Genomic DNA, 23,423 nt, shown 5'->3' with positions numbered 1-23,423 from the left:
TGGATAGATTTTACAAACAACTGAGTGTTTAGGAGGCAGGATGTTTCCTTTTTTGAACCACTTCATGAAGCAGTACTGAGATAAGAAAGGAAAAAGCTGACAGGTCAGTTTAACAGACCCTGGAACTCCACAGCCCAACAAATTTTCAATTACATAGAACAAATGCTTACTGGGGGTCTGTGATTTCAATGTTCAGGAGAATGATTCTGACTGGATTGCCTGGGGTCTCATATCTCGACAGCCCCAGGATTATACCTGGTATTCAGAAACCAACCATATTTCACAGACAAATTCAGTAGCATTAAATCTCTTTGGTTCTGGCAGTGCCCACAATGCAATAGGCACTTTGTAGACACTATGAAAGTACTGCGAGCCCTTCAGGAAGGGACAATCTCAGAGATTTGATCTGTGGCCCGAGACTAGAGATAGCTGTATGCAAGTTACACCTCCTTCAGGGTAAGTCCAGCGCGCTCTTCTCTCCACACCAACAGAATTTCAGGGGTCACAGACAAATGGAACCTGAAGGACTCCAGACTTCTCAAAATGACACCCCCAACCAATGAATTCCGTGGGAACTGCCAGGCAGCTGGCACTTTTGAAAATCAGGCCTTTTGTTTAGTTTTAAATATGGATTTTGAAGCCTAAATATAAGCACTGATTTTTTTTTTTGAAGTCTTGGGCGGATAATTTTTCAGTAATGGTTGCAAACGAGTGTGTAAGCAAGCAATGCAAATATAGTACAACTCAAAGTGTACTTTGTTCAATTTCTTCAGAATATACTAGTCACTACTACGAAGTGTGTTTTGAAAACAATGAAATTTGTCATTGAATTTTTGCTGGAAAGTAAAGCCAGACCAGTGGAGTGCAAAGCGATTTATGAAATGCAGATTGGCAAATGTCAGTTAGCCACACTATCGTACATTTTAGATGCTTCAGAAAGATTTCTAGTGATTATCTAATTACAAAGATTTGTAAATCTCTTTCCCTTTCACCTAAAAACCAGTCACATAGCAGGCTGCATTTCATACACTGAAAATCTCAAAACATTCTATTCTGGAGTCCATTAAAGCCACTAGTGCTTCCAGATTCACTTGTGACAACCCAAAATCCACCAGGTGAAGTAGTCAGATACCAAAAATCTGCTTTCTCTGTCCTCCTTCCCCGCCCCTCTCCTTCTCAGATGCAACAGTCACCGTGGTAGGCTTGCTCCACTCCCAGCTCTGTACAATAAAGGCACGGGTACAAAAAAGTTATTAATGCAACTGTAATTCAGAAGAACCTATTCAATGGAGATAGAAGCTGCCATGTATCTTTGAGCTCTTCGCTTCTTACATGCAGGGTCATATGAACGTTGATGAACACACCTGAGAAGATGGTGCTCTCGATCTAGAGTGCTGCTAGTGAGCTTTCTTCTTCAGGGCCAAGGTATTCATGCCCAGGGAGCAGATGGTTGTTCTGAAGTGTTTGAGTGTCAAGACCCAATCTGTCTTCATTAAACAGCTCAGAGTCATGAAAGGTCCTCGGCAGTCTTCTGGACCTGAACCACACCGGGGAATCCCAAAGATTGCAACCATGACTCGAGCTCCAATGACGGCTCAGCTGTGTCTGGTACCACTTGAAGTGGTGTCTTAGCCAGCAGCCTGCCTTCATCAATAAAAGGGGTTGAACTAATCCTCATCTCCCTGGGGAAGCCTATTTTAAAGTCTGCAAACATGGCATAATTCAGGAAATCATATTTTGCCAAGAACTGGTAGGCAGTACTTCGTAACTCTTGCAAAAGCATATTTAGTAGTGTTCCCCTGATAGTTTATGATGTGAAACTGCAGAGCCACGGCTGTGTAAAACGTCCATCCACACAGGTCTAGCCTCTTTTGGTTCTTCCAGGAGAGACTTGAAGCAGTAGTGCTAACGCCGCTCATTTAGCGCATACACAGGCAGAGAGGGGGAGTCTGAGAGGCAGCATACTTCTTAGTTACCCTTTGCAAGTTGGTCAGACGGCAGTGAGGGTTTGCCATAAAGTCACAGCTGAGTCCAGGACTGCTGCACTACTGGCGGGATTGAGGATCACAGGCTGTATGGCTGTTTGTATTGCATGCTCTTGACCTCGTCGATGGTATTTGAGTAGCATCAGCTACCCTCTTTAGGAGTTTCTGGAATTGCCAGAAATCACTGGTCATGGAGTGAGGTGGAGGCATAACCACCTCACCTGGAAATGAGGATGAAACAGGAATTTGAGGGGTGTCCTCTTTATCCGCCCAGGCTTCCACCCTGCTCCTCAAACATCTCCTTGCGTTGGGGAGGAAAGGACTGCACATCTCTAGCTTCCTTATGTGGCAGACCTCAGGGTCTGGCAAATTGCTGGCCTAGGGATCCCACCACCCTTGTTGTTAAGCACAAAGATCTTCTGTTAGTCTTCCCGACGTACACAGATCTATGGGAGAAGCTTGCTCAGAGACAGAGACTGACTGGAAGTCTCCTTTATACTCCTCAGTATCCTCCCAATGAGAGGGGAGGGGCAGCAGCAGAAAACATGGAGTGTCCCGTGGTACCAGAGGGTGATGGCAATCTGGGGACTGACGTCTCAGTACCAGGAGACATTTGGTACCCATGAGCAGTGAAGACTGGTTCCTCTATTGCTGGCAAGTCCTCAGAGTAGATACATTCTTGCAGTCCTGAGTAGTGGACCAGCACCAAGACGACGATACCACTGACTGGAGTGTGTCCGTCTCTCAAGGGCTGATGGTTTGCTCAGTTCTGAGGGTGCCGAGTAGGGAGGTATCAATGGCCATATAGTTACCGTCTGTCAGACAAGGAGGGGATCTATCTGAGCTGGGTTTCTCTTCTTAGAGCTCCAGGACTTTCCAACCCCACTGGTACCAGAGGTACCCATCACCTCTACAATACCAAGCCAAGAGGTAAAGGCTTTGAGACCACAGATCTAGCAAGGGGCAAGAGCTAGTATGACGAGAGTCCGCCTCTTGAATGCTTTTGAGCCCCTGTAGCCTTCCCCTTTTCAGGAGAAACCTGCACTGATGTGAGGGGCACTGGATGTGTCTGGAAATGGGTGTACAAGGGAGGGGCCTGGCCCAACTCAGAAGTGGTTGGAGGGGGAACACTCCCTCACTGGCAGCCTCAGTTTAGTTTCCCTGTTTTGTCTTGTCTCGGATTTGAAGGCAGGGAAAACATCTGCAAGACAAGGGACTCGCCCAAGCTGCAACACATTTGGAGTGGCGGCTCTTATTGCCACAAACAAGCAACATTTGGAACCTGGCAAGCCAGGCATGTCCTGCCAAGAGAATAAGGCTCCCCAGAAGAATTGGGGGGGAGGGGAGGAGAAGAGACAAAACTAGTCACCCCTCTCATTACTTAGAGCTAACTATGAAAACACAAACCAATCCTAAACCAAACGCTAGACACAACCCGCACACGGCAGTCTCCAAGGCATGCTCAAGGCTGGCATGCTAAGGCCGCAGCTCAGGCCAAAGCAGTTGAGAAGTAAGAGAAGGCAGTTCAGCATGCATCCCCAGTACAGCCTTGGTGTGTGTCACCAGGATACAGATGGCGAAAGTGCAGGCCAAACAAACATGGCTAACAGAAAAATCTCCAGTCAAGAGGCACATACACACCTGAAGCAGAGCACCCAAAAGGGATACTACTCAAAACAGCAGCAAGAGTTGTTAAAAAGAAACTGTGGTATTCAGATGGCATTTAAGATTCCCAATATTCATTAACAACTTGTCACAAACCCACTCTTAGAATGGCTTCTGTTAAATAACAGATTTAATGATTCCCTCTCCTTCCCAATAGAATTTAGTTAAGATTAAAGACACAAGGGGAGTGAGATCGTATCTTTTATTGAACCAACTTCTGTTGGTAAGAGAGAAGCTTTCAAGATACACAAACTCCCCCAGGTCTGGGAAAGGTACTCAGACGGCAGGATTAAACACAAGGCTGAACTGACAGTTTAGCATAAGTATTTATCACTAGCTATTAAAGTTGGTTCAGTAAAAGATATTACCTCTACCACCTTGTCTACCAAGTATTCTGGGACTGACATAACCAATAGTTGTATGCAGTGCAGTTGTAGTGAAGATTACTCAATTTTTCCACTTATAAACAGTTTAGCTTATTACCTGTATACCTTTGCCATGAATATACTTTTTCAGTAGCTATGATACACAGAGGATTCAATATTGATTTGGGATCTTGGTTGTTGTTTACCCTAGATTAAAGAAAGTGTCCCATCCAAGTACAGACCCACGGTCAAACAGGCATCTCAAACTCACCACCTGCATGCAACCTACAGCTGCAACATTCTCTCAATCTGGCCCAGGAGTCTTGGCAGTGGTGCAGGTCAGTGGTGTCCGTACCCATCCCCCAAACCTTGTCCTCTCCCCCGCAAGGGGACAGGGTGCGATGGTTTGTGTTTTGATTTTATTTTTCTGGCTTTAATAATAGAGTCAGGTAACAACTGATTGTTTTGCATATTTTCAAATCATGGCGCCCCCCCAAAGGAAGAGGTTTTCAACCTTTTTTCATGTGCAGCCCCCTGGAGAAATTTCAAAGGGAGGCACAGACCTCCTTGGAAGTCTACTATCCGGCAACTGTTAAGTCAATTTTTGATCCAAGTCTTTTGCAGGCTTCAGACGTAGTCCCCGGACTTCTGGGCGAGAGCCACTGCCTTACGGCATAAAGCGGACTCTGTGTGACTACAAGAGTGGGAGTGGGATCGGGATCCCTGGCTTGGTATTAAGAAACAATGATTTAGACTTGGCTTACTATGTCATGTTTCTAGACGATACATTTTAGTAATCTGGGAGCTTATATAACTTGGCACTCAAATTCAATCCCCTCTTTCTACCCCACCACACGACAGCCACAGGGAACATGCTACACAGAGTCCAAATGCTCTTCCAAATTACCACCTCCTGTCCCACAATGACCAAGTTCACAATTGCAGCTGCAGCAACCACCACATACTGAGAGCTGTTTGGCTCGTCTGGTGGCAATGCCCCCTCAGCTGTCTTGACAAGACAGTACAAGAGAGCAATGGCATGCAGCAATCGTCCCTGAAAGACAGCTTCCCAGGAGATGAAACTAACTTCACCCCAGCAAAGGCAACACAACCGCTTTCTAAAACAAAGCCTCAGACCAAAACATTTTCTGACAGAGGAAGAATGGTCTTGTGGTTAAGGAACAACCTCAAGGACTCCAGGTTCAATTCCTGAGTCGTCTTCTTACTTCCTATATGAACTTAGACAAGTCACTTTCTCTCCATCTACAAAATGGGGGCAATGCTACTTCCTTCCCCCACCCTTGGTCTGTTCAGCCTGTAGAGTTGTCGGGCAAGGACCGCCTCTTACTGTGTGTCTGTACAGCACCCAGCATAAGGAACCACAAATTCTGTTGATGCCTCAAAGGCACTACAGTAAGACAACAGAAAATCAAAGATGGCAGTAGCCCTGTGTAGCACACATCACAAGCACAAAGTGGCTAGAAAATAATCACTCTGAGTTTGACTCTCTGTATGCTAGAAAAGCACTTAGCACAAGGTGACCATCACTGGAAACAGCGTAACCTCTGAGGGGATATGCACGAGAATGGTGCCCCCCAAGACTGCTCAACCTACAGGCAGGCTCAGAGTTGGAAAAACATTTCAGTTTTTATATAGAGAAGCCAAAATCTCATCTCTCAGCACATTCCTCTCAACAGTGCACTTTCCAAAGCGCTGGTTACTCACACAAAGATGTTGTCTTTTGGCATGATGTGACTTAACCCTTCATCCATTTGGAAAATTTTGTGGAACCGGTGATTATAAACATCTGTCACCACCATCTGAAAGAGTGAAGTTAGAGACAGTTAGACAAACTAATTACAATGCTAGAAACAGTTCCTCATTTCTCAGACATTTTAATGGACACACCACAAAAGCGCTGGAGGCTCTGTTGTGACACCTGACAGCTGATCCAACATCCTAGCCACGTAGCCTAATCAGACCGAAGAGGCAGAGAATAATAACTGGGTCTGAATTTTCAGAGGCACTGTGAACCTGTATCTCCCAGTGGCTTCAAGTCAGGCCCAGTGGCCACTGCCCTGTGGAGATAACACCATACATCCCAGGGCACCCACAGAGCTGTCAGCCAGACAAACGAACACTGACCTGACCCTCGGTAAGAAGTTACATACACTGGGCTAGAGAACTTCTCACAAACCACAGGTTTCAAGCCTCGTGTTTTAATGGGTAATGCATTCATTCACTTCTTAAGATAACATATCCCATTCCCTGTTGCTACTCTGGATGTCTCTAAGGAACCGAGGTCCCCAACATAGTCATGTGAGGGGCAGAAAGATACAGCTTAGCTTAATGGTAGTGGCAGTCATTTTTCTGTCTTTTCCCTCACCCCTCTTCTTAAAGCCATTCCTATGGTTGTTACTGTAATGAATGTGTCCAAGGACACAGGCCGTGCCTAGGTCACGCTTTCTTTTTAGAATCCAGACAGTTATGTATCAGTGCAAATGGTTAATGCTTTGTTTTGTTCCTCTTTGCTTTTGTCCATTTGGAAGCGTTTCCAATCAGTGTTCCCAAAGCAAGCACACATTTATCAGCAAACGCGCTTGGTCTCACATTTCCTGCAGGGATCTTGGAGAGTTTGGAGAGCGCTTCACACAGGTCAGATACTGCTCCCATCGTTGGCACAACTACCCGATACTGGAAACCAAGAGAACAGTAAACTTACACGCGGCAGAGTAAATCCAAGCATGGAACAGAACATTAGCAAGCGGGACAGAGCTATCCGTTAGACCTGACAGAGAGAATCCTATGGCAAGTGGGGTTTCCAGTCACCCGTGACTGTCTTCTGTGTGTCAGGCTCAGATTTAAAGATCTGAAGCCCAGTCAGATCACGACTTCAGCCAGCAATTCCTCTGTCTAGCCCAAGGGTGGCCAACCCGCAGCTTGCGAGCCGCAGGAGGCTCTTCTCCCCTAAAAGTGTGGCTCACAAAGCGGCTCCTGCACCCCCCGCCCCCTCTGTGCAGCAATTCAAAATGGCGCCCAAGAAGGCGGGCGTTGACAGGAGCCTGATATGGCCAAAAAGCCTAAGCAACTTTTTTCTTTTTTTGCTCAACAATTCTGGTGCGGCTCTTTGCATTTTTTCCCGCTGCTGTTTTGGCTCTCTTTGTTAAATGGGTTGGCCACCGCTGGTCTAACTCAATAACTTGGGGGAGGGGAGGAACAAGTAGACCTTTTAGATAGACAGCTAGTCTTGATTTCAAGTGATGGAACACCTAACCCCTGATTCCAAGGGGACATGAAAGTGTCCTCAGGAAATGCATGCAAGTGATGGAAAACTGCCCCAAAAAGCTGTTCCAATGGTTAAAGCCATGGGGCACGTTAAAAAATCCATGCCTTATTCGCTCTCAGAATCCGTTCCATTTTCAGCCACTGGATACTGCAATCAACACTGGCAAAGGTCTGTCCTCAAGAAACTCTCCCGAAGGTTTTGACTCCATGCATCTAAAGCAGTCCCAGGAGAGGAACCACCCATGGTCAGGTTGGGTGGATTTCTACAGTACCTCATGGAAACTGGCATTAACCAATGGGTCTTCCTGAAAATAGTTACCCCAGAACTATCCAACTCCCTGTGAGGATATCACCTAAGGACTGGATGAAACCAGAGGGTGTGCATACATTTCCTGAGGACACTGCATCAGAGGGCTCTGGAGGTTGACGCTGGATGGGAAGGACCTCCAGTACCACAGGTGTCTGCTCACGCAGAAGAGATTCCTGAACAACAGTTTCTGATAAGCGGTCTCTGTGGTCTGATGTGTTCCCGGCAGGGAGCACTTCTCAGGAGCAGGAATCAGGAAGTGGGCAGGAGACAACTGTTACTGTCACTGAATCTAGGATCGTGTAAGGATCTCAACCCGTTAATGCGCTACAAAGGCAATTTCCCCTCTTGACAGTCACGTCTCTACACTAAACACTCTGAATGCCCTGGCTTGATTTGCCTCGTTTACATAATACATACACCCCTACCTCTACAACTTCCACTCCAATTCATCTGATGAAGTGGGTTTTATCCATGAAAGCTTATGCCCCAATAAATCGGTCAGGGGACATCTACACAGCAGGGCAAAAGTTGAATTAAGCTATGCAACTTCAGCTACGTCAATTGCGTCACTCAAGTGAAAATAGCTTAATTCTGCTTTTGGTGCTGTCTATACAGCAGGAAGTTGAAGGAAAAACACTCTTCCTTCAATTTCCCTCGCTCCTCGAGAAAGGAGAGTTACAGGAGTCAGAGTAAGACGACCTCCAGCTCGACATTATTTCAAAATAATGGCTTGCTGTGGAGACGTGCTTTGTTAGTTTGAAACACTGCTGTGTAGACATACCCTTAGTCTGAGGTAACACAGGACTCCTTGTTTTTGCAGATACAGCCTAACACAGCTACCCCTCTGAGACTTTTCAGAGCTGGATGTGACATGCCAATGCATCATTGCTTATGCTCTTCAATACAGATCATCACATATACTAGCATATGGAGTCCTGTTGCCACAGGGGTAAATAAGCTTCCTGCTTCCCCATCATCCCAGTCACTTAGACAGATTTTTGCCAAACCGTTTTGGATCCTCAATTCCCAATCATTTTTAAATGAGAAATTGGCATTCAAGTCCTCTGGGTGAATTTGAAAGGATCGGGCTTAACAGCCAAATGGATCAGATTTTCCTGAACTCTGTTACAGCAGCTGCCTGGGGATAATTCACACCTATACATTTCTTTACCTGAGTAGGTCTACGATGTGGGTCTGCAAACACCACAGAAACATCCATGGAACGATCTTTCTTCAAGGGCAGTGGCAAAGTTAAATAGCAGAAAGGGTCAAAAGTCACAGAAACTTTAGAGCATTTTGGACAGACCAGGGTGGATTTGAAAAGGCCATGAAAAATATCCACGATGATAGAGTCATTCCTTAATCTATGATTCTCCCAGGCTTCCTTCGCTACCACCTGTAGAAAGGGGAAAATATTAATGAGACACATGCATGTCGCTAGAAATGTAAATAGAGAGACATGAGACAAAAGGAATTCAGCAGAATTCTGATAGATATCTATGCACCTAAGCAAGCTGGAAACACTACCAAGATGTCCTGAATTCTGTCCCCATTAACCGCCTACCATTCTCCCTCAACAATCAGACCCCCAGTCTGCAAGTCTTCACTGTTGCAGAAGAAAGACACCCAGTTCTACCAGTCCATGACATTACAGGGAGAGGTCTTGGCTGCATTGCTACAGGTTGGGTCAGTGCTGGAGGCAAGGGGTGGGGGAAGAGTGACAGTGGAAGAAGCAAGCTGCGTGAAGTCCATGGGCCTGATCCAAAGCCTAGCATAATCAGAGGGAGTCTTCCAGGACTTTGGATCAGGCCCCATATACTAGCTGCGGCCGAAGTTGATCTCTAGGCCGCATGTGGAAAGGGGACAGAATGGATTTCCTGCCCAGATGGGTAGGCTTCACGTAGTCCTCGTATACAGAAGATCGTGGCTCTCTGCTTATACGTGTCACGCAGTTTCCTCTGAAAGCAGAACCTGTGTCCCAGGCCCAGAGAGAGATGAGTTATAGACAAGGCCAGAAGTGATCGCTGGTCATCTGGCCCGGGGGAGGGCAAGGTTTGCGGGCAGTGGGTCCGCCAAGAGTTTGGTCAGCGGCCATAGGCCGCCCTTTTCTGTTCTATGAATGGAGGGAGCGTGGCATCTGGGAGAGAGCTCCAGGCAGGGACTGGAATGGGGGGGGAGAGGAGAGGGTTTTGGTGCAGGAGGGGTTCTGACTTGGGGCAGGGGCGTAGGAGGGTGGCTGGGGCTGGGAGTTTGGGTGCAGGAGGGGTTCTGACCTGGGGCAGGGGCGTAGGAGGGTGGCTGGGGCTGGGAGTTTGGGTGCAGGAGGGGTTGACCTGGGGAAGAGGTGGGGTGCGGAAGGGGTGCCGGCTGCAGGCTCTGGCCCTGAATGGGAAGTGCTTACCATAGCCAGCTCCCAGCCTGTGGCACAGCACACCGTGGTGACCTCACACCACTCAAAGCTGCCGTGCCACTGGGAAGCATGCATCTGAGTACCTGGGGGACAGCAGGTCTGTGCTCCCACCCCCTGGCACCATCCTCTCAGCTGCAAGGGTGGGGATGGGGCGGTGTGCAGAGACCCACTGCCTGCTCTGCCCCAGGGGTGCGCAGACACACTTGACAGCAGCAGCTGACTACTTGTGGGAGAGAGGTGGCCAGGGCTGTGGCAGGCAGGCAAACCCTGCAGGGTTGTGGAACATTTTTCTCCAGCCTGGATGGTCCTGGTGGGCCAGATCCAGCCTGCAGGCCATATTTTGCTCACCTCTTGTGAGACATAGGCCATGGATTTCCCTGAATTCATTCCTGTTTGAATGGGACTGTACTCTTGGGGGGAAGGGGGGGGGGGGAATTGATCTTCATTTTAAATGTCCAGTGATGGAGGACTCACTTCAGCCTTTGGTAAATTGTTCCAATTGTTTTAATTACTCTTAGTATTAACCACTGTGCCTGACTCCTAATCTGAAATTGTCTGGCTTCCGTTTCCCACCACTTCACCTTACATAAGCCCTATATTATCAAATGCATTTCCCACAGATACTGTAACCCATTAAACCATCTCTTTGTTAAGCACAGACTGAACTCCTCAAGTGTCACTAGACACTTTTTTTTAACCCTGTAATCACCATCATGGCTCTCTGAATCCTCGACAATGTATCAACCTTCTTCCTGAAATCCTGACACCAGAACTAGACCGTACTTTGGGTAGTAGATGCACCAGTGCCAATGGCAGAGGTCATAATCTCTCGACTCCTACTCAATATTCCCATTTCTAGATCAAAGAACTGCACTAGCTTTTTAGCCACAGCTTTGCACTGGGTGTTCACATTCAGCTGATTATTCACCGTGATTCTTAAGTCTTTTTCTACAGTCACTGCTTCCCAAGATCAAGCTCCCATTCTTTCATGTGGCCTGCAGTCATTGTTCTTTGATGCATGACTTACCACATGGCTGTTAACGAGCCTGGCTTGTTTTCCCTCCAACTACCAAGTAACCAAGACTGCTCTATATGAGCAACCTACCCTCTCCGTGCAAATAGGATGAGCGAGGATTTTACATTCTTCCATGGCACTGATAAAAATGTCAAAGAGCAGCAAGCCAAGAACTCCTCCCAGCAGGACTCCATTAGAAACACCTCAGTGCTGAGTCCCCATTCAGCTATGATAGTGGCGATATAACAAGTAGCCCTTTTGAATGGGTGTCATGTTCATTTTGTACTGCTCTAGTTTCTTAAGTATCATGTACTACCCAGTAACATGCTTTATGGACACCTACGTATATTACATTAACACTATTACCCTTATCAAACTTGTAACCTCATCAAAAAATATCAGCTGGTTTGACAAGAACCGTTTTCCATAAACCCGTGATAACACTTATAGCAGTCTCCTTTAATTCTTATTACCTGCATTCCCATCTTGTCCAGAATCAGCATCAAACCGATGGACCTATACATATGCTGCTCATCTCATTGATTCTTTTTTAAATGTTAAGCACTTGGGCTTTCTTCCAGGACCCTGGAACTTCCCGTGTTCCAAGACACATTACAAATCAACACTAACAGTCCACAGAACTCCTTTGTCAGCTCTTGTAAAAGTCTGGGGTGCAAATTACTTGAGCTGACAAATATTTAGTTTTAGCAGCTGCTACTAAAGATCTTCCTTAGATACTGCTGGAATAGAAAGTATTTTATCCATCACCACCACCACTACATGATAGGCAGCACCTGGCTTTTCTTCCAGTGGCGATGAGCTCAAGGAAATCTGCAGGCAGTAATCACAGTGCGATCTGAACTGGGTTTCTGGAAACCCTTGTCTGTGTTGGAGAATTTCTATCTACCAGGTATTTGCCTGAGCCAGTAGATTAGAAGCTGCCCTTTGACACACTTTATCTATGGTGCTTGGTTGCTGATAAGAGATCAGCATTATCTCCAACAACCAAGACCAGGGCCCTGAAGGAAGGATACAGCATCCGTGCTCATAGCATCTCCGCAAGGTAGAGAAAAATAAGAAGTGCTCAGATAAAGAGCAAAGGCAGGCTGAGTCCAGAGCCCTCTCTCCTTAACAGGATGGAAGGTAGTTCCTTACACAGATTCATGTAAAGCAGTCATGTAGCACTTTAAAGACTAACAAGATGGTTTATGAGGAGACTGCTTTTTGTGTTTTACCAAGACCAGACTAACACAGCTACCTCTCTTTACAGATTCATGTGGCAGTCTTGGAGAAGAGGTAACTTATGCCCTCATTTGTGTTGCCACAATCACATTCACTGCACCATGTGTACACAACACAGAAATGTAATGTGCTCAATTCTGCGCTCCAACCTCCCACATGGAATGACAGTCGAGTGATAAACTGCAGAGATATGGGATAATGCAATTTACCATTCCCCCTCGGATTTCATTAGTTGCATTCTGCTCACAATCTACCTCTACTGAGACTTCAAGCATTCCAAGGATCTTGATTTTTCAGATAAAGGAAATTCCTCTGGCAGCGTTTCTCTCTCCACCACCCCCTCAGCAATATATTCTAAAGGCCTGTGCTAGGCAATTCCCAGTCTAAGACTAAGGACTGATTCCACAGCACGGGATGTATCTGGGACAGGAAGAAGTAGTTCACATTGTTAAAGAAGAGAACTCTCCTTCCTTCCCACTGTTCCCTCGCAGTACTCTACTGAGAGATATAGAGCCCTGAATTCCCATCGCTGCGTGGACACTAACTAGGTGACTCCTAGAGCTTTCCAAAGCGCCTGTTCTTCCTCCGCACAACTGTGGACACTCTCGATTGAGTCCTCTAGGTGTAAGTCACATCACTCAGTGCCTCACTCCCTCATTTATAAAGTGAATGGTGCTTCCCTCCCTGCCAGGATGCTGTGAGGGTACATGCACATGCAGGTTCTGGTACCACGGTCAGGGGCCATGCAAACACCTAGACACACAGGGAGGCCCAAGCAGAAGAGGGGCCTCTGTCAGGGAGACAGAACTGGAGATTTGGGGAGCTTGGTCCAAGGAACAAACCCATGGGACCCCAATTGCCCATGCATCACCAGCGAAGGCTGCAGGGAGTAGAGCCACATAAAGTCTTGTGGAAGTGGAAGTGAAACGCAAGCTGGATATTGCAAGGCCACTGCAACGTAAGCACGTTTACAGCTTTCGCTGTCATCTCCCTGGCTTTGGACAGCCATTTAATGCAGATAATCTGTGCTATTTAAATGCAGCTCGAGGCCTCCAGTTGAGCATAGGGCATAATTCTAAGCACTGTACCGAATCAGGCCTGCCATTGGCATCCTTGAGCTCCAAGTAGGGCTTCTTCTTCACACGGTTCAGGTCCTCGTGCAAGCCATCCAGGAGGAACGCCAAGAGCTCCTGAGAATCTTGCTGCTGGTACCCTGAGAATTGAGGGGCAAAACGGCCAACCTGGACCTAGAAACAAAACAGGACAAACTGGTCAGAATAGCCGCATGGATGTGCAAAAGTGAAAAAAGAAAATCATGTCCTGGCTTGGGTGGAATGCAGCACCAAGAAGCTGCTGTATTTAGCACTAACAATGAAGCAGAAGGCAACATAACAAGGCTGTCAGCGCAGGTTTCCTGGCCAGATTTTAAACTCATTTAGCAAAGGCATGTGTGATGGATGGTGCAATCTGGACGGTCCAGTTCACCAGCCCCCCCGGATGTGCAATGTTTCATTTGTTCTATTTCAGCTATAAAAGAGCCCATATTAAAACTCTTAAACATCCACTACTGAATCCCCATCACTCCTTCATGTAAAAACTTAACTCTTTTAAAAACCACACACACACAGACTTCATTTGCTGACAGTCAAGATTGCTTCAGAATACGTCTCACCACCAAAATCTGGAAAGGGAAAGGGAAATTGACAAGAACAGTAGGAAACATCACCCACACCGCTGCCAATAACAGACTCCACCATTCCATAAGGCTTAAGTTACCACCTTCAACAGCAACACACCCCACATTCAAGTTCATACTCCAAAGCAAACCCTTTGCCGCGTGTCGAAAGTGGCACATACTTCACATTTAAGAAGTTAATCAAGGATAATATTGCTCAGGTTGTTTTGGTGCTGTCACTGCGTTTCCATACTTCGACATCGGTGGATATTTCTAATGCTTAATCTTAACTGGGTAAATGTTTGTTTCTGGGATAATGGCAACATTCTCCTAACTACTGTTTCCAGTGCTGGTCCCGGGACAGAACATTGGCGAAGCGGGTGAGGCCAGAGCTTTACTGGACTAACGTCAGATGGTGACACAAACAAGCTAGTTAGCTCAATAAAAAGACTAGGTGGGTGAGGCACTTACATCTTTCTAACATTACTTCACCCTCTGGACTCCAAAGGAACAAAACTTTTTTTGCTTGAGAACATTTTGAAACACCCCCAATCCTACAGTATCAGAGGGGTGGCCGTGTTAGCCTGAACCTGCATAAACAACGAGGAGTCCTGCGGCACCTTATAGACTAACAGATTTATTGGCGCATGAGCTTTTGTGGGCAGAGGCCCATTTCGTCTTTGCTCACGAAAGCTTCTGCTCCAATAAATCTATTAGTCTATAAGGTGCCACAGGACCCCTTGTTGTTTAACCGTACAACAGTCTTTCCTGGCAGTTAGGTCCAGCAGTGGCTGTTAGCCAGGGTAGGGACGGTGTCCCCGGCCTCTGTTCTCCTGAAGCTAGGAAGGGGAGGGATCACGTGATGATTCCCTGCTCTGTTCATTGGCCTGGCATTGGCCGCTGTGGGCAGACAGGACACAGAGAGAGGGATCTTTGGTCTGGCCGTTCTATGCATGTATTAGGGATGTGAATGACTAAACACCCATGTCACCTAGTCACTATAAGAAAGAGGCAGCAAGGGGAGGGGGGGGCGCTTCAAAGAGGCTGAGCCGTGTGGAGCCCAGGGCCAGACCCTGAGGTCTGCTGCTTTGGAATGCCGTGTGCAGCCCGGGGTCCCAGCTGGCTGGGCTGCACGCAGCATTTCAAAGCAGCAGCACCACACGGAGCTGCCACTTTGAAACGCTGCCTGCAGCCCGGGGCCAGCAGAGTGCTGCTTGAGCCCTCCGGTGACCCTGTGCTCCCTGCGTGGACCCATCCTCCATGAAGACTATTGTAGGGCTGGTGGGGCTTCAAATAAAGGGTAAAATAACATTAGCAGGAAGGAAGTGCCTCGCCCCAGGGCTGTTGCTACACTTAAAGGCAGAGGTGCCCTTGCACACACTATTCGATTAGCCCATTAATCTAAACAGAACATCCCCAGCCCATATCACACTGTTCCCTTGTACATTTTCAAGTTCACCTAGCAGAGACAAAAGGCTCACTAGTCTGCAGTTCCCTAGACATGGGGTTCCCTACCTGTGGTCTGTGGATCCTTGGGGTCTGCAGTGGTAGCGTAGGGGGATCTGCTTGGAGACTCTTGCAGCCAGCACTCCCTTCACTTCCGCGCCTCGGCAAGCAACGCAAGCAGAGGGACTGCCTGGCTGCCGGCACGGGGGTCTCAGCTCAGCCCATGCAGCTTCCTCAGCGGGCCGAGGGACTGGCTGGCTGCCAGCACGGGGCTGAGGGACACCGTTCAGGAAGCAGCGTGGGCTGCAGGCACAGTGATATTGTTTGAGGGTCCGTAAAATTGTCAGATTGGAAGGGGTCCAACCTTTCAGAGGATACGGATCCACTGCCCTAGACCAGGGGTTCCCAAACTTTTTGACACTGGGACAAGTAAATCCATTCACAAGCTTTTGGAGGACCGGTAACATTCCTTTGTATATTTGCATATTCATTAAGCAAATGATAAATGTTCAGATAAGTTGTTTCTGGTCCTCCCAAAGCCCCCAGTGCCAGCTTTAGCAAAGCTTTTGATATGGTCACCCACAATATTCTTGCCAGCAAGTTAAGGGAGATTGGATAAATGGACTGTAAGATGGATAGAAAGCTGGCTAGACCAGGGTTTCCCAAACTTTTTACTTTAGTTGGAACCCGGTTTTTTTCAGTGCTGTTTTTTTGTAGCCCAAAAATATAAACGCATATAAAAAAAGAATGAAAAATGAATGGAATCCCCAGGGCTGGAATCACTCATGCCGGGTCAGTCCCGCTTCCCGATGCGTACTCCCCCCTCCCCCCGTCGCTTCTCCTCCCGATCTCCCCCGTCCAGCCCTGCTTCCGAAGGCCGATTCCCCCCCGCACCCACTGATCTCCCCCCGCCAGCCCCGCTTCCCCCCGACCAGCCCCGCTGCCCCTGGCCCCCGCCCAGCGGGCCGATTCTCCCCCGCATCTCCTCCCGATCTCTCCTGACTAGCCCTGCTGCCCCCGTCTAGCCCTGCTTCCGGCAGCTGGTTCTCCCGATCTCCCCTGGCCAGCTCTGTCCCCGCCCCCCATCCAGCCCTGCTTCCGCTGGCCAGTCCCACCCCCCCACACCTCCTCCCAGCCCACCCCCCAAATCTCCGCCAGATAGCCCTGCTGCCCGGTGGCCAGTCCCACCCCTCCACATCTCCTCCCAGCCTGCCCCGCTCCCCTCCCGGTAGCCATACTGAGGCCGGGTATTTTTTTGCCCATAGTTTGGGAAACGCTGCCCTAGACCGCTCTAAGACCAACACTTGGTACCCTGCAGAGCTCTTGTATAATCGTTTATCAAATGAGAATCTGCATTGCTGTTCACAGTGCAGCAACTTTATTGCCAAGTCACTTCAACTTTGGCTACCCCAGGCTGGGCAGGTTGCAATGTGCTTTACCCATTTGCTCCAGCACCCCTTGGAAGATGTAGAAAAGCCATTTGCCATTAGCGCGCGTGTGACAGCAAAACCAATGGGAAGACATTCCAACTTTCCTTAGAATGCTGCTCTCATGCCCATCGTCCCTGAGCGTGCCTACTCACCTTGAACATACGTGGTGCCACGTGAGAGTGTCTCCCAGACCACATCTGCTTAATGAGTCCTGCATACGCCTCTGCAATTTCCCCTCTCATCCCCAGAGGATTGTCATGATTTATTTCCGCCTCATATCGATCTTCCAGGAAATACTCCGTCAGAGGTGGGGTGTTGCTCAAACACTGAAATAAAACACATTTTCAAAGCGCATGTCATTGTCTAAGCCAGCAAACCCCTTTCAGAAGGAAGGAATCCAGCAGTCCAAACTTCACATCCGCCCCTGTGAAGTGACAACACCCTTCTGCAAGCTTGTGTGAAAGCAGACAGAACAAAGCTGTTGAAAGGAACAATGAAAGTTTGGAGTTTACAGCGCTCACAATCCAGTGAAACAGAAAGTCTCTTATTTCAGCAATGCGATTCAGACAAAGGCCACATTAAAGAGTTCACAATGTTCAAATGTCTCTTGCCAGCATTTGAAAGGGGACTCTAGCAGGACTGTGCTAAGCAGAGATGAACTGAAGCTGCGCACTGAAGGGCCACATTACTCACAGGTTAATCGAGAGTTACTTTCTGATACACAATTTCCCCACCTTCTCTCCGATCCCCCCACTAACACATGGCTCTGGGAGCACCTAATAGCAGCAGCGCTAGCCTCGGTCTAGACAGGGCACCGCGTGGTGTCACGAGCAAGTCTGTTCGAGGGGTTCTCCCCCACTGACCTCCCAAAGCTGGAAACGAGGCCTGAGCGATTATCTGATGGTAACTGTCCACAGTGAGAATATGAACTAGACCCCATGTGACACCTTTCTCCCCGCCCCATCTATTACTAGACATAGTAATTTCCTGGCTTGTGCTGAGGTCCAAGAGGAATGGGTAGCATCTCCTGTAGCACAGCAGTGTAAGCACTAGAGGCAGGAGCAGTACAGTGACTCCTGGTCCCTGCAAAACAACCGAAGGGGGTGGGGGTGAGGGGGAGGAGGCCAACCCCTAGCTCTGGCCCCTCCAGTGACTCTTAAGATTAGCTGTAGCTGGTCTTCCCCTCCTCCTAGCTGCTCCTCCTTCCTGATGCTGAGACACCTGCTGTGATCCAGTGACCCTAGGAATCAGCATTAACAGGGAAGGGAGGCTTTTTGGGAGCACCTTGCCTGCCTGCTGTGTGCGCCTGCGGCATGGGGTCCAGGTGCAGAGAGGGAACGCAGCTGCTGAACACGGGGAATCACGCACGTTTTACCTGACAATGAAGTGGGTGGGACTATTGTCAAAAATAAAACTGATGGGTTTGAAAAACAAAAACTGTTATCTTGAATCCCTGCCCCTTGGCACCTCTTACCTGTCTGCCACCTGGACACTCTTCAGGACAGCTAATGGGCTTCTAACAGGCCTCTGCAGTGCCTAATGCACCTTGGGGGTGCTAGTGGAGAGTGCTTAACAGGTGTGTAATGAATCCATGGGGGTAAGGCATAGAGGGGACTCTTTTCAGCCCTTTACCTGCAATGCAGAGTTCATGAAGCAGGTGTTTCCCAGGTTACTGAGACCACAGATGCCAGGCTGTGACTGGGAAGGGGACTCCATGCAGCTGTAAGAGTTGTAGGAAGCGCTGGAGACTCTGGAAGAAAACACATTGTTTTTAATCTAGTCATGAGTCCACGTTTCACTCATCGCGGCAAACTCCACAATTCACAGCAAATGCTAGTCCCTCTTATTGCTGCTCCTGCATGTTTGTTGTGACATCGCATTTCTCCCTGATTTCTGGCAAGTCAGATGTTTCCTGAAACGATGCAGCTCCTCTCCATTCCAGCTGCTTTTCTTTCGTCCTTTACTGCTAGTACGGTGTCACGCTTTTTCTCCAGCCCTTTATTATGCTGCACAGACATACGCAGGGGAGCTGCTACCGTGCACAGCTAATGAAAGTTTCATGGTCTCTGCCTGGCAACGTGGCTATCGCAGCCACAGAATGGGACACAGCACACCCAAATGAGACTAAATGGCTAGTTTTCCATGCAGTGGGCTAGAGTGGAGCAAGTGTTCCCCTCAACAAGTGTCTGAAAGGACAAGTATCTGGGGTAATAGCGAGGACATACCGGTCAGAGGGAGGAGGAGTGGGGAAAGGAAAGCATTCCTGGTCTTACCCCCCACCAAGGCTGGAGCTGGTCAGTCCATAGGAATTACTGCTATCACCATTTGCAATGGCAGAAGAGGCAGACACTGAGGAGCAAGAACTTAGTGATGATGCTGAAGCAGCAGTACAATTTCTGCTAGTTGCAGTGCATGATCTGGGAGAGAGGAGAGAAGCAGAAACAACGCCACCAAATTTTGTAACCCCCAGACTCCAGTGCTCTAAAATAAAGGTCACTTCAGATGGAGAATTTACACGCTCCTGGCAATACCTGCATTTCCAAACCACCAGTGTGGAATACCGGGTCATTAAGGCAGGGTTTCCCAACCTATGGGTCCCCACCAAGAGTCTCTTAAGGAGCCATTCACACATTTGAAAAGGTGGGCTCTGCAGCTGGCTTAGTCTTAAGGAGCCATTCACCTGAAGTGGTACTCAACTTAATTGGTTTAACAACCTTCAGGCAATTAAACCATCAACTGAATTCAATCCCATTTCAGTGACTCAGAGCAGAGTAGGGAAATGTCCCTGGAGGCGAGCTAGGGAACCCAGAGAAGCAGCAGCATCCAGCTCAGGTAGGTGAGGGTAGGGGGCCAGGTGTCTGGGGGTCTGGCTGAGAGGTTTCCAGTCACCCTGGCCAGGGTCCCTGTGGCTGCCCCAGCTGGGTTTCTTGCAGCTGACAAATTAACTGCAGCATTGGGCACTGTGGAAATCAGGGCTAGTCAACACACGGATGGTACCCAGTGGGGAGTGGTCTTCTCTGCAGCCACCCTGGGGCTGCCTCCGCGGGGGTGAGCTCTGCGTGCCAGGCTTGGGCGGGAAGGGAACTCAGGCCTTGTGGCGGAGCCTGGGGAAGAGGCTGGGAATGTGCTCTGCAGGCCGGGGGCAAGCGCTGGGATTGTTCTGGGGACGCTGCTAGGGCAGGCGTTGGGACTGTGTTTAGGGGGGAATTGGGTTGCAGCAGGAGAGCTGGAAGGTGCCTGGCTCTGAGGGAGGGGTGGGTGCATTGGGATAAAGCAGTGGGCTGGAGTACCTGACTCTGGGGGCGGAGAGGGGCAATTTTAGTAAATTTTGTGATCTGCATATATTTGCATATACGCAGCCACGCTAAGTTGCAGCCATCGGCATGTGCTGTGGGTATCATTGTGGCCCCTGGGGCTTCCCAAGTTGAGTAGCCCTGGTGTAAACAACAGCCAGTAATATATGCCATCTCAGACTTATCGCGTTGCACAATCATAATGCAAGTAAGTGCTTGTGTTAGTAAAGCAGCAATCTTACTGTGTGCATGTGTTTGTTATTAATACAGCAGGGAATTGTAAATTTCATTTTGCCCTTTATTTGAAAAAATGACTTCAGCATAAAGAATGTTGACGAATACATCAAGTATGGATTTACGTCGATAATTACAGCAGGAGTGGAAAGGCCGTAGAGCGTCATATACATGGAAGCTCTTTCCAATGAATCACTGAAACCAAGTAAATTGCAATGTCATTTAAATACTAAACACCCTCAATTTAAGAGCAGAGATGTGGATTTTTTTAAAATAAAAAGCAGGTGGTGTCAAGAAATGCTGACTTGATGTTGGTGGGTCTTACCAGCAACAAAAGTTAGCTGCCATAGAAGCCTCATACGTTGTAGCATTGAAAATTGCGAAAGCTAAGAAAGCGCATGCCATAGCTAGTTCCCTTTACCAAGTAGATTGTCCGCCTTTTGTAAGTGCAGATGCTTTGAAATACCTGCAACCTTTGTCCATGTCCAATAACACAATGAAGTGTAGAATTACTGACATGTCTAACGACATCAAATCTCAAGTCAAAGAAATTAAAAATTCTCCCGGAGAATTATTCAGTATGCAGCTAGATAAGACAACTGATGTGTGTAAACTTGTGCAACTGATGATGTATGTGCGGTATATTAAAAATGAATATGTAAAAAGAAGTTTTGTTCTGCAAACCATTGGAAACTACAATCACTGCACAAGATGTGTTCAATAGCTTGAATATTTTCTTTGAAGAACATTCCATAGAATGGAAATACTTGTGGGGCATTTGCACAGATGGGGCTCTGCTATGCTTGGTTGCAAGTCTGGATTCCGAACCCTGGTTAAAAATGCTTCTCCAAAAGTAACTGGAACTCACTCATCCATTGGTAAATACTAGCAACTAAAACTTTACCTATTCCTTTGAACCAGGTTCTTAATGACGTTAATTAAAGCTGCGAATTTTATTAAGTCCAGCGCACTTAGAACTTGCATATTTAAAAGCCTTTGTTTGGAACTAGGTTCTTTGCATGAAGTATTATTGTTTCACAGTTGAAGAAGGCAAAGTTCTAAATCAGGTGTTTGAGTTAAAAAAATGTTTTAAGTTCATTTTGTATGTCACAGAACAAAACAGTTTGAATATTTGTTTACAGAAAACAAGAATGTGTATAAAATAGCATACTTAGCGGACATTTGACCTACTAAATGATTTAAATGTGTCACTTCAAGGACCAAATTCTACAATTATCGGAGAAAATTAAATCCTTCAAAATGAAATTCCAATTATGGATTTTGAAAATTGATATAAAAAAGATATGTTTCCAACCCTTGCAACCCCTCTCAAAGCAGAAATGACATTAATATTATTGACAATTTGCGATTGTCGATACAGGAGAATGAAACATTTAAGTGATGAGCTACTCTGATATTTTCCAGATACAGATGAAAAGTTCTATGCTCTTACAACAAATCCTTTCAGTGTGGATGTTTGAGATGTACCTGAAGGCACCCAGGAGCAATCTATCAATATGATCAACAGCAATGATATAAAAGCAGAGTTCTCAACCGTGCCAGATAATCAGTTCTGGATCAGATGCAGAGCGGACTACCCACTTTTGTCAGAAGTTATTTTGAGAATTTTACTTCCATTTCCAAAGACACCGTGAATCAAGCTTCTCACATTTGCATACAATTTAAAATATCAAAATAAAATGTGGAACATGATCTTTGATGCGCACTCGCCACAACAATTCCGAGGATACAACAGATAGCAAAGCAAACGCAAGCTCAACCATTCCATTAATTTAAGTTCAGGTGATACTGTTTGGTAAAATACTACATTTTACTTTTTTTCCCCTTGAATAATGTGTATTAGGTTTCTAATATTTTTGTAACACCTGTGAGACTCCCAGGCTGAGTGTGCTCCCCAGGGCCTGACTCCCAGCTCCTGAGTGTGACTGATTCCCCGCCCTTCCAGCCCGAGTGAGTGTGCCTCCCAGCCCGCTGACTGAGACTCCCAGCCCCTCCAGCCTCTGAGTGTGGGGTTGAAGATGGGGGGAGCGGCTTTGGGAGGAGTGTCTTTCCCCCACACAACTCAGAGAAGTGCAGTTTATTTTATTAACGACGTGTTTTCAGTTTTTCTATGAAATAACTACAGGCAGTTCCTGGGTTACATGGATCCGACTTACATCGGATCCCTACTTACAAACGGGGTGAGGCAACCCCGCACTAGCTGCTTCCCCCCAGCAGACCAGGGAGACGCAAAGCTAGCGCCTCCCCCCCAGCAGACCAGGGAGACGCGAAGCTAGCGCCTCCCCCCCAGCAGACCAGGGAGACGCGGAGCGGCTTTTCTCAGCAGACACCGTAGCTTGAGAATAAAGGACTGAGGGAAGTTAGATGTGGGAGAATAAAGCTGAGCTCTGGAGAAATGTTTGGCTAGAGTTTCCCCTACAACATGTACCAGTTCTGACTTACATACAAATTCAACTTAAGAACAAACCTACAGTCCCTATCTTGTACGTAACCCGGGGACTGCCTGTACTATATATACGAATATATAAACAGGAGGGGGCACTATTTTATATTCTTGCCTCAGGCACAAAAATAGCTAGTTAGCACTGCCTCCCCCAAGTTTTTGAATTGCCTTGGCTCACCAAGTCTTCCTGAATTGTCAATACGGGTCCCCGTCTGGAAAAGGTTGGGAACTGCTGCTCTAAGGCATCAAAAGAGAGGCAAGCGCAAGAAGAGGACCCAGGTGGCATAAACACAAGAAAGTTTGGCCTGAGTGTGAAGCAGGCTCTAAACAGCCTGGTACAGTAAGAAACTGAATCCTCTAAAATAACAAAACCTTTTCCCTCAAACAAGAGCCCACCAAAACAAAAGACCTCTCATTAAAACCCACTAGCTATGCAGGCAGGAGACTGCAGCCGAGCAAGTAGGGTAGGTGCTACCCAAATTATTGGGCAATGTACAGCCTGCTACTACCTGCTTTGTGGCTAAGTGGCATATGTAGGTATCCCACGAGCAGCCTGCAGAATTCAGAGCCTATTTGTTGGTCTCTGAGGTGCCACAGGACTGCT

The 23,423-nt window shown here is 47.5% G+C and overlaps 1 protein-coding gene across 3 annotated transcripts in view; it reads right to left on the bottom strand.

Annotated features, from left to right (window-relative positions):
- Positions 1–23,423, bottom strand: part of USP4 (ubiquitin specific peptidase 4) — a 58,018-nt gene that overhangs the window by 12,937 nt on the left and 21,658 nt on the right. For 2 of the 3 annotated variants that reach the window (XR_012906559.1, XM_075939614.1), the window contains exons 7-13: positions 19,102–19,245; positions 18,461–18,578; positions 16,981–17,154; positions 13,366–13,524; positions 8,782–9,006; positions 6,626–6,709; positions 5,741–5,835 (exon numbers count right to left, since the gene is read on the bottom strand). Coding sequence is in view for 2 of the 3 variants with exons in the window: in XM_075939614.1 (XP_075795729.1) it covers positions 5,741–5,835; positions 6,626–6,709; positions 8,782–9,006; positions 13,366–13,524; positions 16,981–17,154; positions 18,461–18,578; positions 19,102–19,245 (999 nt within the window). In the remaining variant the exon portion in view is untranslated. The remainder of the gene's footprint in view (positions 1–5,740; positions 5,836–6,625; positions 6,710–8,781; positions 9,007–13,365; positions 13,525–16,980; positions 17,155–18,460; positions 18,579–19,101; positions 19,246–23,423) is intronic. The other variant, XM_075939613.1, reaches the window with a different exon arrangement.

This window comes from Pelodiscus sinensis, chromosome 11 (assembly GCF_049634645.1).
Source record: "Pelodiscus sinensis isolate JC-2024 chromosome 11, ASM4963464v1, whole genome shotgun sequence".
NCBI lineage: Eukaryota > Metazoa > Chordata > Testudines > Trionychidae > Pelodiscus > Pelodiscus sinensis.
The sequence above is the reverse complement of the archived record's forward strand: the minus strand, read 5'-3'. Positions and strand labels throughout refer to the sequence as shown.